Raw genomic sequence first — 13004 nt, forward strand, 5'->3', positions numbered from 1 at the left:
AACAATGGATTTTTCCAAGAGCGTTTTAGAGAAAATGTCAACAACAAAAAAAAAAGGAAGTACGGTAACGATAATGTTAAATATGGGTTTGAATGCTACCTTGGTCATGATGGAATTGAAAAAACGACAATGTTTTTTATGTACAATATTTAATAATATATTAAGAGAATAAAAACTTATATGCGCAAAAATCTATGATATATTATAGGAACAAAAATGTCCATATCAATTATGTAATTTATCCATTATGAATTGCTTTTAGAAAGGAGGGGAGTTGTTAATTTTAAGTTAATTGTCAGGGGAAGCGTGAGACTAGAAAAGTTAGGAACCCCTGTCCTAGATTAACTTCTAGTTCCTCTATCCAAATTTATGTCTGGGTATTTAAAATCTCAAAAAAACTACATTGTTACCCATATGTGTAGCTTTCACAATTTGCTGGAACAGCTGTTCTTCCTCATCAATATTAACTATAGGAGCTTTATAACATACCACAACCAATAACTGGCAAATTTCTACCCATAAAGATTGCACATTTTCCTTGTCACATTCTACTTGCTTAATATTTGGCTCTAACTTATGACTGACATACCCCTCCACTTTTTCTATTTTTTTCTATCCTTCGTAAATAGTGTGTAACCATTTAAGTTAACTGCCCATGTCATGTGTCTCATCCCACCATGTTTTCGTTATGCCTATTGTGTCATATTGCTTAGTGTATTCTATTGCCTGTTACTGTTTGTAACTGTTGTATTGCCGAGAGATTTGTGATGCCCTGACCTGTGGTTGATTTGTTAATGTTTCACCTTCATTTGTTTTATTTACGTATACCCTGTCATAAGTATGTTATATGACATTACCTTACAATCAAAATCCTCATTAAAAATGTTTTTTTGTTTTTTTTATTGCAAGTGAGAAAAAGTTAATAACAAATGCCTTAAACAAGAACCAATTTTTAAAGAGACTTGACCCTCATCAAATTCGGGATATGGTGGAATGCATGTATGAAAGAACGTATTCGCAAGGAGACTATATTATCAAGCAAGGAGAACCAGGGAGTCGTATTTTCGTATTAGCTGGTATGTATTTTGATTTTCCTGTGTCCCCTGTACTTAACCTGGACAGAATTTGTCCTTGAAAATGCTTATAGAGTAGGAAATGTTTAGCACTGACTGAAACCAGTCAAGGAGATAAATAGAGCGGATGATGCAGTAAGACGTTCTAACTCTTCTCAAAGTATACTTAAAAAAATAAAAAATACCACTGCTAAAAAGGAAGCCGGGACCAGGTCCACACAAATAAAGCTCTGTCTCTATACAAACCAAGCAGTAAGGCCAAAGTTATTCCTGGACCCCAAGGAGACCACACTTGGTATTCCAATACATTTAGGAGCTAGTATTTCAATAGGTTACCTGCATTAGATATGCAAAGCCTAACCTCAGCAAACATTTTGTGGCTCTGACGTTAGTGGGCCATTTCAAACATGCACCTTGTACTTTTTTTTTAGGCTTTGGAAAAAAAATTACAGTATACTTGTCAGGTACAATAATATATAGCAATGTTAAAGTATCATTGCATGTCTTGTGTAAAAATGCATTTTGCTAACAAATTGCAGCACATTTAATAGGAATCTATCAGCAAAATATTATTATTACTCAATTTATTTTAATGCACAACTTAGTGTAGCATTAGATTTCATATCGGTGCCAGTTTGAATACATTTAATGTTGGTTAAATACTTGGAATAAAGTCCAACATATGGGGTCATGGCTTTTTTTTTTTTTTAACTCCGTGAACTTGGTTTGGTAACATGCCCACATGTTTGTTTTTAATGTATCCCGCTTAGATTTACAAGTACAAATATAAGAGTAGTACATTTAACTTTATGTAGCAGGGACATGTCTATTAATTACAGTTCTGCTTGTGTTAAAGGATCACTATAGTGTCAGGAAAACAAACCTGTTTTCCTGACACTATGTCATCCTTGGGGGACCCTCACCCTCAGGGTCCCACACCGATGTCAGCTCACGAGTGGAGCGGAATGCGCGCGCCTTCTAACAGTCCATAGGAAAGCATTTCTCAATGCTTTCCTATGGACCTTCTGCTCACTGAATGTGAATCAGGATCATGATGATAATGATGAAAGTCCACAAGGGGGACTGAAACGTTGATCTGCTCTTATCTATTCCAATAAAAGTTACATTTTAGAATATCTGTGAGTGCAGCCAACCATTACTATTATTTGGATACTGGAGCCCTGGTGATGCACCCGGTCATACAACGTTGAAGCCTTAGTGCAAAGTACAATAGTTTTATATATATATATATATATATATATATCATTAAAACACAATATTTTATATATGCTACAGTGTGTTTAGATTGTTTAGTTTAGTATATTACATAGTAATGTGAGTTTTATTGCTGTGGATTGCCTATATGATATTTACTCATGTCTACCATTTTGTGTTTTTGGAAATGGTTCCCTCATTAGAAGGACACTTTAAATGTATTTTTAAATGGAAATATATAAATGTCATTTGTTTCCTTTCTCATTCTGATACCAATTGTTATGTAGCAATTCTTCAGAAGTGTTGAATTAATTGACACAATCTTCTCACATACATATTTATTGACATTAACAGAGGGCAAAACAGAGGTTTTCCAGCAAAACACACTTTTGACTTCCATTCCTGTCTGGACAACGTTTGGGGAACTTGCAATATTGTATAACTGTACAAGAACAGCCTCAGTAAAAGGTAAGGCTTACTTCTGGACTGCTGATTATGTTCCTACAAAAACTCACATTTTTGACTCTCAGGTTATTCACTAAAGTTAGAATTCAAAGTCAATTTCAAATTTAATGTCAAAATAGCTGAACTGGAAAATTTCTCTATGTCAGCTATGCTTTCGTTTCATCTACTTTGGCCTTAAATGCGACATTTTCTGTGAATTCACTTTTAAGTCTCACTTTAGTAAATAGGCCTTTAATCGTAAGGTAAAGGTGAATTTATACTTGTACTATTTGTTATAAGGCTTATGATGAAATAACAACAGCTAAGTATATAATTTACAAAAATATTATATGATAAAAAAAACTCCTAATTTTGCACCTCCCAGAGTCATCCTTTCATAGGTATATGACTTAAAATTGTAAAATTGTGTTCAAAGTATAATTTATAATGCTGTGAATTATCCTGAGTGAAGGTTAATTTACATCATTATGATTCTTCACTTTTTTATTACATCTGGTATTTGTCAGTTAATCTGTACAGATCAAAAAGTAATTATTCTAGTTCATTTAGTAGCTGTTTACAGAATCCTTTAGGAATCAAATAGACGCTGGTTTGGCAAAACGATGGAAAGTCCCACCAACAAGGAGAGAGTTAATCAACACTTGTGTAAAACTTTCAGCTTCCTGTAATATTGCATTCATGGTATTGCTGTTTTGTGTTGCAATATAGAGAATTGTTCTCCACCTCCCATAAAATTAATCTTTATCTCCTTCCTTCTGACTCCCTTATCAAATAACTTGCTGTCATTGAATAGTTTTTCATTGATAAGGACACACTTTGCATAATGTGACATTTATTTTTGTAAGTATTTCATAATAAATGCAGAAGCAAATATAATGGACTAAACATTATATGATAAAACATGATATTTCCCACTTATGGTATTGAATCTCACCTTGTACTTGGATTTCAGTGTAATTTTGTTGTTTTAAGTCATTTGGGGTATGGATTGTATTGGCATTTTCGAGTGTATGGTTTGATAGCTTTAAACAGAATGGTGATATAAAACTGTTGCCATATCAATAGTGAATTGAACATGGAAATATTAAGAGGCTCCTAGGGGGGGAGTACATTTAAAGATAAAGCCCTTGATCTACCTCCATAAGAAAAGCAGGGCCTTAATATATCACTGAACCCATAAATGTTTGGGCTTAGTTTGTTTCATTTAGTCAGGTTAAAAAGTGAACTTACATAGTGCAGTATCAAGCTGAGGTGGAAGGAATGCAGAGATTGGGAAAGCAAGAGAACACACAAAGACAAGGGTACTAGATAACATAATAAAATAGAAAAGCTAGGTAAGTATACCAAGGTAACTCTAGAAATAGGAAAATACAGTTATACACTTCTGGTTTATAAGATAAACCTCAACAGTGCCAAGGAAGTGTACCTGATCTAAATAAGTACTAACTGACCTGCACCATTTCTGCGCATCAAAACCAAAAAACAAAAAAATGTTTATTGTCACTTGAATAAAGCATCTAGATGTGTGCTTGTAAATAACTCCTGCCAGGTGACCTATTGAAGGCCATATAGGGACGGTGTCCATCAACAGTCAGAACACAAGCAACAGATGATATGAAATTATGGCATTATGGGCTAAATTTTGTTTTGCATGGTCTTAGAATGCAGTACAAAACTTATACATACACATGACAGAAAGGAAGGGGATAAGTAATGCTAGTAAAATGTGAGTTTTGCACCTTTAAAACATTTAAAAACAACACTTAAATCATTATAACTTAATCAACTTTTTATTTCTTTATTAATACAAAATGTCCCCTATATTTATTTACTCATATTCTCATTTATCATATGTTCCATAAGCAATCAGCAACGTAAGGACATGGGCTCTGGACAGAGAGGTTTTCCAGAATATTATGAGAAAGACTGCACAAACGAGACATGAAGAACACAGAAATTTCCTGAGAAGGTAAGCATGGTTAGACAGCATCTTTGTGTGTTGTTGTTAACTATTTTTTTCTGTCTGTAAAACATTTACAATGGAGGCAAACACCCAACAACTGAGGCTCACACCCAAGACGGGTCTCTTTCTGTTAATACCTAGCCATATCCCTCTCCCAGGTAGGCATCTGTTAGTGATAATGATCTTGTTCGCACGTAACCTCATTGCTAGCCATTGGAAACAGACGGTGTGCCCATCCCCAATACTATTGAGTCATAAAATATGGCTATACCTTAGGTATGAGATGCTGACTGCGAATACATCCAAACAAATAACTATTTCTCGCCATAGCTGGCAACAATGGCCCAGCCACGCACCAAATAAAGGGAACCCCCCTCCATAGTTACCCTCTCTCAATCATCATAGATATTGGGGATATAGCAGGATGCACAGTGACTCAACTCCCCCCAGATCCGAGTGAATAGGCTTGGTGTAAGGTTTTGAAATATACCACCCATGTGTATGAGATAGAGCTTCGAGAATGAGATGATCAGGTCTACATTGCCAACCACCACAAACTATATTGTATGAAATACCATGTAACCTATGCGACTGTATACTGAAATGCTTGATCTGTATATGTTCCCCCGTCTTCCCTTTCTCCTTTCTGTACCCTATATTTCATGAAAACTCTTTCAATAAAATACGAATAGGGGGAAAAAAATGGAAGCAAACACAATTTTAATTTTATGAAAATATACAGTATAGTTATCAAATATTTTTTCATTATTTCCAGAGGTCTTACTGGCTTATTTATGAGGAACACAATATGCATATACACTTTGTTTCAAATTATATTTGATACAATACATTTCTTCTGCTCCCCCCCATCGGTATGTCATGAGTAAATTAAACTGATCTTTCTTTCTTGTATTTCAAAAGTGTGTCCTTATTGAAAAGGCTCCCAGAAGATAAATTGATGAAAATAGCTGACTGCCTGGAAGTGGTAAGATATTAAATACGTTTCTATAAAAGGTTGTAAAAAGGTGATCTTTTTATGTAGATTATCATATTTGCTGTATATATTTCCAAATAATTTTAAACATGAGGGCTTTAGAGAGGTCAAATTCATCCAAACTTTTTAAGACCACAATATGGTATATATATTTAAAGTACATTTCAAATTTTAGTTCAGAATAGCTGAACTAGAAAAATTATTTAAGTCAGATATGCTTTAGCTTGGCTAATTTGGCTTCAAATTTGAATTTTATTTTTAATTCACTTTGAGATCTCACTTTAGTTTAGTAAATAACTCTGATCGGTGTAGCCACTGGCTGTTTTTGCTTTGCTCATGTTTGACTCATCTATGGCACAAATTTCTATGCCAACACTATCTATGGGTATTTTGGGTATTCTTAGCAATTGTTGTTTTTTTCCCAATAGGACTAATAAATGGCAAAACAATAGCATTTTCCTCTCCTCTAAAATGAATCTTCCCCTTTATTCTGCCCAGGCTCTGTTGTGCCTGCTAGATAAATCTCAGTAGGAGAGCCAGCTTCTGCATATAAACACCACACATTGTGAAATTGTGTACCTTTCAGATCTGGTAGTGAACATGCATACATTTTATTATTATATTCATGAACCTGAGAATTATCTCGAATCAAATTTTCAGGTTACAATTATGAGTTTTCCTTATTAAATCCCAACTGTTCCCATTTTAGTGAATAAAACCAAAGGGTTTGTCTGCTCTCTGTATTCTATTTGGTTGGGTTTGAACTGATATGAGCAATGAATACGGTATATAGTTTGAGATCTTCAAAAAGAACCGTTGGGGATCAAACCATTGATTAATGTTTTGTAACACTGTTTTTGTTACGTTAAAGCAGGGGTTCTCAACCTTGTCCTCAAGGACCCGCTACCAGTCCAGGGTTTAGAGATTACCTGGGTGTGTCTAAGGTGTTTAGAAAAGGAAAAAAAAAACACCTTAGAGTCTGGGGTGTTTTTTTTCCCTTTTTCTAAACACCTTAGACACACCCAGGTAATCCCCAAATCCTGGACTGGTAGGGGGTCCTGAGGACTGGGTTGAGAACCCCTGCGTTAAAGTAAGGTTTGTTATCTCCTGAAAGTGTCGTATTGAGGCAAAGTGCTGAGATCTGGGATTGTGTGTTAGACCAACTAATCAATCAAAGGAATTGTTGACTATTTTCATTATGGATTATTATTAATTTGATCAATTAGTTGTTGTGACTCTGTGCTCTATCTTAAAGGGACACTGTAGTCACCAAAACAACTTTAGCTTATGGAAGCAGTTCTAGTGTATAGATCATGATCCTGCAGTCTGACCGCTCAAATCTCTGCAATTTAGAAGTAAAATCCCTTTTGTTTCTGTCATGCGGCCCTAGTCACACCTCCCCTGGCTTTGACTCACACACCACGCATGAAAAAAAAATGGTTTCACTTTCAATTAGCTGTAACTTACTTTAAAGGTTCTTATTGTTACATAGTTACATAGTTACATAGCTGAAAAGAGACTTGCGTCCATCAAGTTCAGCCTTCCTCACATTTATTTTTTTGCTGTTGATCCAAAAGAAGGTAAAAAAAAAAACAGTTTGAAGCACAATTTTGCAACAAGCTAGGAAAAAAAATCCTTCTTGACCCCAGAATGGCAATCAGATTTATCATTGGATCAAGCAGTTATTACCCTACATTGAAATATTATATCCTTGAATATTCTGTTTTTGCAAGTATGCATCTAGTAGCTGTTTGAACATCTGTATGGACTCTGATAAAACCACTTCTTCAGGCAGAGAATTCCACATCCGGATTGTTCTTACAGTAAAAAAACCTTTCCTTTGCCTTAGACGAAATCTTCTTTCTTCCAATCTAAACGCATGGCCTCGTGTCCTATGTAAAGTCCGGTTTGTGAATAGATTTCCACACAATGGTTTGTATTGGCCCCAAATATATTTGTATAATGTTATCATATCCCCTCTCAGGCGACATTGTCTGCTCTCTAAAGTGAACTTTAATCATGCACAGAATGCTTCTGTGGGGTCTAGCTAGCTAGCAACAGTGCAGGGGATAATACATTTTAAATTAAATAGAAGTTGCAATGAAGGAAGTGTAAACATTAGCTTACTCTTTACAGGAAGTGTTTAGGAAGGCTGTACAATTTACATGCAGGGAGGTGTGACTAGGGTGCAATAAAGGGATTTAACTCCTAAATGTCAGAGAATTGAGCAGTGACACTGCAGGGAAATGAACTATACACCCAAACTACTTTAATAAGCTAAAGTTGTTTTGGTGACTATAGTGTCCCTTTAAAGGATCACTATAGTGTCAGGAAAACAAAGCGGTTTTCCTGACACTATAGTGCCCTGAGGGTGCCCCCACCATCAGGGTCCCCCTCCCGTGGTGCTGAAGGGGTTAAAACTCTAATCCTTTTCCAAACTATATAAATATATTTTTCTATATATCTATATAAGGTTCTATATATCTATATATTTTTTTTATATATCTATATATGGTTCTATATCTATATTTTTGCGTATCCCTATCTATCCTAAATTAATGGCAATAAAAATATATATTTATAGCCAGCTCATATTTGCACATTTTGCAAGAATAATTAAGAATAATCCAAAGCATGCTATGGTAATGTGCTGTGTCTTTCCTTCTATAAAGAAGGTGAAAAATGTCCAATTTTATCAAAGTACAATATAGCTCATGAAACAGGGCTTTCTGTGTATACCTTAAACAAAGTGTAAAAAAAAGAGGGACCAGTTAGATTGTTTTTTGGGGGCAGGAATACCATATAGAAGTTAAACACTTCAAATACATGCGGTGAAGTTGCACATTTTCTTTCTGAAAGATTTAACAGAAAGAAACAATTTTCAAGGTGTTGACTTTATGTCAGTCCTGTGTTCCTTATGTAATTTAAAAAGAAAAGCTACCTTCCACTGACAAGTAGTCAAAGACCACTTTGCACTTATGTGTAAATTACACCAGCGATGTATCAATGAGTATTTCATGCGAATTCCCCAGTGACGGTTATTAATTCCATACCATGAAGATACAGTGTTTGCTCTCCCATTTCCCAGGGTTTTGATGATGAAATCATTCTGAACAGGTCTTCTTGGATCTGATCCCTCAAGAGGGATGACCACGTAACGTAATACTGACACAGATGTTACGAATTAATAATTCAGCGCAATTTCACTGAAGAGCACAATCATTTTTCTTTAAAAGTAGAAAATGTGTTTCTAATAGAGTTTTTGCAGAGCAGATGTAATGAAAACAGGAGAGTTTAAATCTGGTCCCATATATTAAATCTAGATCAGTCATGGTTAAGAACTGTGCAGCTCATGATCCTCAGCCAGTAGTGATGTCCCAAACGGTTCGCTGGCGAATAGTTCGTGGCGAACATAGCATGTTCGCGTTCGCCACGGATGGCGAACATATGCGATGTTCGGTCCGCCCCCTATTCGTCATCATTGAGTAAACTTTGACCCTGTACTTCACAGTCAGCAGACACATTCCAGCCAATCAGCAGCAGACCCTCCCACCTCCTAGACAGCATACAATTTAGATTAATTCTGAAGCTGCATTCATTTTTTTTTGTATTATTTTTATATTTTTTTGTGTTTATTATACATTATCCTCCATTGCCAGTAACCTGTGTTTATTATACATTATCCCCCATAGCCAGTAACCTGTGTTTATTATACATTATCCCCCCATAGCCAGTAACCTGTGTTTATTATACATTATCCCCCCATAGCCAGTAACCTGTGTTTGGGGGGGGGGGGCTAATGTCCTCCCCCCTGGCCCCCACCCCTGAGCGGTGGGTGGGGGCCCTAAAAAAATAATAAGGGGGGGACCTACTGTCCCCCTTGGCCCCTAACCCTGAGCGGTGGGTGGGGGCCCTAAATAAAGAGAGGGGGGGACCTATTGTCCTCCCCCCCGGCCCCCACCCCTGAGCAGTGGGTGGGGGCCCTAGATAATAATGGTGGGGGGGACCTACCGTCCCCCCTCCCGGCCCCCACCCCTGAGCGGTGGGTGGGGGCCTTAAATAAAGAGAGGGGGGGACCTACTGTCCTCCCCCCGGCCACCACCCCTGAGCAGTGGGTGGGGGCCCTAGATAATAATGGTGGGTGGGACCTACCGTCCTCCCTCCCGGCCCCCACCCCTGAGCGGTGGCTGGGGGCCCTAAAAAAACAATAAGGCGGGGACCTACTGTCCCCCCCAGCCCCCACCCCTGAGCGGTGGGTGGGGGCCCTAAATAAAGAGAGGAGAGGGGACCTACTGTCTTCCCCCCGGCCCCCACCCCTGAGCAGTGGGTGGGGGCCCTAGATAATAATGGTGGGGGGGACCTACCATCCTCCCCCCAGCCCCCACCCCTGAGCGGTGGCTGGGGGCCCTAAAAAAACAATAAGGGGGGACCTACTGTCCCCCCCCGGCCCCCACCCCTGAGCGGCGGGTGGGGGCCCTAAATGAAAATTCCCCCCCCAATCAAGGTGCTAGGGGTCCCAAGCCCCTAGTCACCCCCCCCCCCCACCCAAATCAAGTTACTGATTAGAAGTTACCTACTGTCCCCCCCGGCCCCCACCCCTGAGCGGTGGGTGGGGGCCCTAAATAAAGAGAGGAGGGGGGACCTACTGCCCCCCCGGCCCCCACCCCTGAGCGGGTGGGGGCCGGGGGGAGGATGGTTTTTTTTATTGTTTTTTTAGGGCCCCCACCCACCGCTCAGGGGTGGGGGCCGGGGGGAGGATGGTAGGTCCCAGGGGGAGGACAGTAGGTCCCCCCCTCTCTTTATTTAGGGCCCCCACCCACCGCTCAGGGGTGGGGGCCCTAAATGAAAATTCCCCCCCCAATCAAGGTGCTAGGGGTCCCAAGCCCCTAGTCACCCCCCCCCCCCCACCCAAATCAAGTTATCCCCTACCTACCCCCTAACAATAGTGAGGGGGGAATAAAATAGCTAACCTGTAAAATAAAATTAAACTTACCATTTGACGTCTTCTTTTTTCTAAAATCATTTTTCAGCCCCATAAAAGGTCAAATAAAAAGCCATCATACCCGACGAACTTAAAATAAAATAAAAAACTTGAGCGCAAAAAAAAAAACTAGACGAAAAAGAAAAAACCTGAGCGCAAAAAAATAATCCATCTTCACCCAGGGAGGGCTCCGCGCAGACTGAGCTACGCAGGGCGGGGGAAGGCTTATAAAGCCTTGCCCCGCCCTGCAATTAGGCTAAGAACACTTGGTGGGTTGGTGGGTTTAAGCCAATCAGAGTGCTATTTGTCATTTTACACAGCATGGGAAAGTTCTTTGGAATTTTCCCACGCTGTGTAAAATGACACGGAGCACTATGATTGGATGGCTTGAAAACCATGCAATCACAGTGCTCTGTGTCATTTTACACAGGGTGGGAAAGTTCTTTGGAATTGGATAGGGCCCCCACCCACTGCTCAGGGGTTGGGGCCAGGGGGAGGACAGTAGGTCCCCCCCTCTCTTTATTTAGGGCCCCCACCCACCGTTCAGGGGTGGGGGCCGGGGGGGAGGACGGTAGCCCCCCCCACCATTCTTATCTAGGGCCCCCACCCACCGCTCAGGGGTGGGGGCCGGGGGGGAGGACAGTAGGTCCCCCCCTTATTGTTATTTAGTAGGTCCCCCCCCCTTATTTTACGTGCTTTACGTGGCCAGAAAGAGTCCCTGTGGGTTTTAAAATTTGCCTGCCTATTGAAGTCTATGGCGGTTCACCCGTTCGTAAACATTTGCGGAAGTTCGCGTTCGCCGTTCGCGAACCGAAAATTTTATGTTCGCGACATCACTGTCAGCCAACCTTAAGGAGAATTCCATTCTGGTCCCTGATGTTAAATCTAGTTTACTGAAGGCTAAACTGGACTTTCTAGATCAGTGAATCCCATTCTTGTTTGGATCAAGGAACAAAGATTTATATATTTATTTTTTTCCTGTAATACTTGCATAAAACACAATGGAAGATGGATAAATAAAAGAAATACTTGCTTATTTTTTCCTTCAAAACTAACAACTGGCAATACAGTATCTCACAAACACCCCTCACATGTTTGTAAATATTTTATTATATATTTTTATGTGACAAAACTGAAGAAATGACACTATGCTACAATGTAAAGTAGTAAGTGTACAACCAGTATAACTATGTGAATTTGCTGCCCTCTCAAAATAACTCAAAACACAGCTATTAATGTCTAAACCGTTGACTGAGGCGCGGTTTCGACCAGCAGTGGTTAATGAGCATGTGCGGCAAGTGCCGTGTGCGTATTAGGCCTCCCCATAGGAAAGCATTGGATCACAAAGCTGGTGAAATAGCTGACACTGGATGTCCTCATGCAGAGCGTGAGGATGTCCAGCATCAGTTAGCGGACCAAAAGTCTGTTAACATCCATGGAAGCGCCTCCAGGAAGCGTCTCCAGTGACTGTCTGGTAGACAGCCACTGAAGGCAGACTTAGTGCTGCAATGTAAACATTGCAGTTCTCTGGAACAGCACTAAGTGCAATAGGGACACTTTACCCAGACCACTTCAATTAGATGAAGTGGTCTGGGTGCCTATAGTGTCCCTTTAATGATAAACTGTCACTTTGGAGATTATGGAACTTGCTAAATTGCTAAGGAAGAGTTATCTATTAATTGTGCTTTTTAAGAATATAAAAAACATATTTTTGTTTTATTTGTATTTATTTGAAATGCAGTGATGTTATAAAGTAGATAGGCATGCTATGTAAATTAATGAGGTCACAAGGCGCCATAAGAATGCTACATAGCATCGTGGAAAGTGTTGTGTACGTATTTCACCTGTGTAATTCACCCCCGTAACCCTTTCTGCTGGCGATAGTTCCATTTTAAGTAATAGCATAAAACAGCTGTGTTTATAGATCCTTCATTTAACTAAAATAATCCAGATATAAATATGTATATGTGTTTTCGTGTGTAAACACAAATATTAGTCACTTACAGCAGGTTAATCTCCATTTGCTTGTGGTGTACCACTTGTAGCTTAGCTGTACCCAACCTTGTTTACATCTAGGTTAAAAATAATCTATTAGAGGAGGTTTAGTGTAACATCTGTAGCAGTTTACTGTGGAACAAGGGCATTGAATAAATACTAATACTTTGAGACTTCACTGTATTCTAAAACTACAAACCAAATGGATGTACTCGACAAAGTGTTAAAGGCAATCAACGGTAAAAAATGTTTGTGGGTCAAAGGTCACGTGAAGTGTCCTTTGGTATAGACCAAATGTCTATATGTTTACTTTTTGTA

At 39.2% G+C, this 13004-nt stretch overlaps 1 protein-coding gene across 1 annotated transcript in view; it reads left to right on the forward strand.

The window, feature by feature from the left end:
* PRKG2 (protein kinase cGMP-dependent 2) overlaps nucleotides 1–13004 on the forward strand; it is a 115728-nt gene that overhangs the window by 57734 nt on the left and 44990 nt on the right. Inside the window, exons 3-6 of the mRNA XM_063458804.1 lie at nucleotides 910–1076; nucleotides 2643–2756; nucleotides 4617–4722; nucleotides 5638–5701. Of these exons, the coding sequence (XP_063314874.1) occupies nucleotides 910–1076; nucleotides 2643–2756; nucleotides 4617–4722; nucleotides 5638–5701 (451 nt within the window). The remainder of the gene's footprint in view (nucleotides 1–909; nucleotides 1077–2642; nucleotides 2757–4616; nucleotides 4723–5637; nucleotides 5702–13004) is intronic.

This window comes from Pelobates fuscus, chromosome 6, assembly GCF_036172605.1.
Source record: "Pelobates fuscus isolate aPelFus1 chromosome 6, aPelFus1.pri, whole genome shotgun sequence".
NCBI classification, from domain to species: domain Eukaryota; kingdom Metazoa; phylum Chordata; class Amphibia; order Anura; family Pelobatidae; genus Pelobates; species Pelobates fuscus.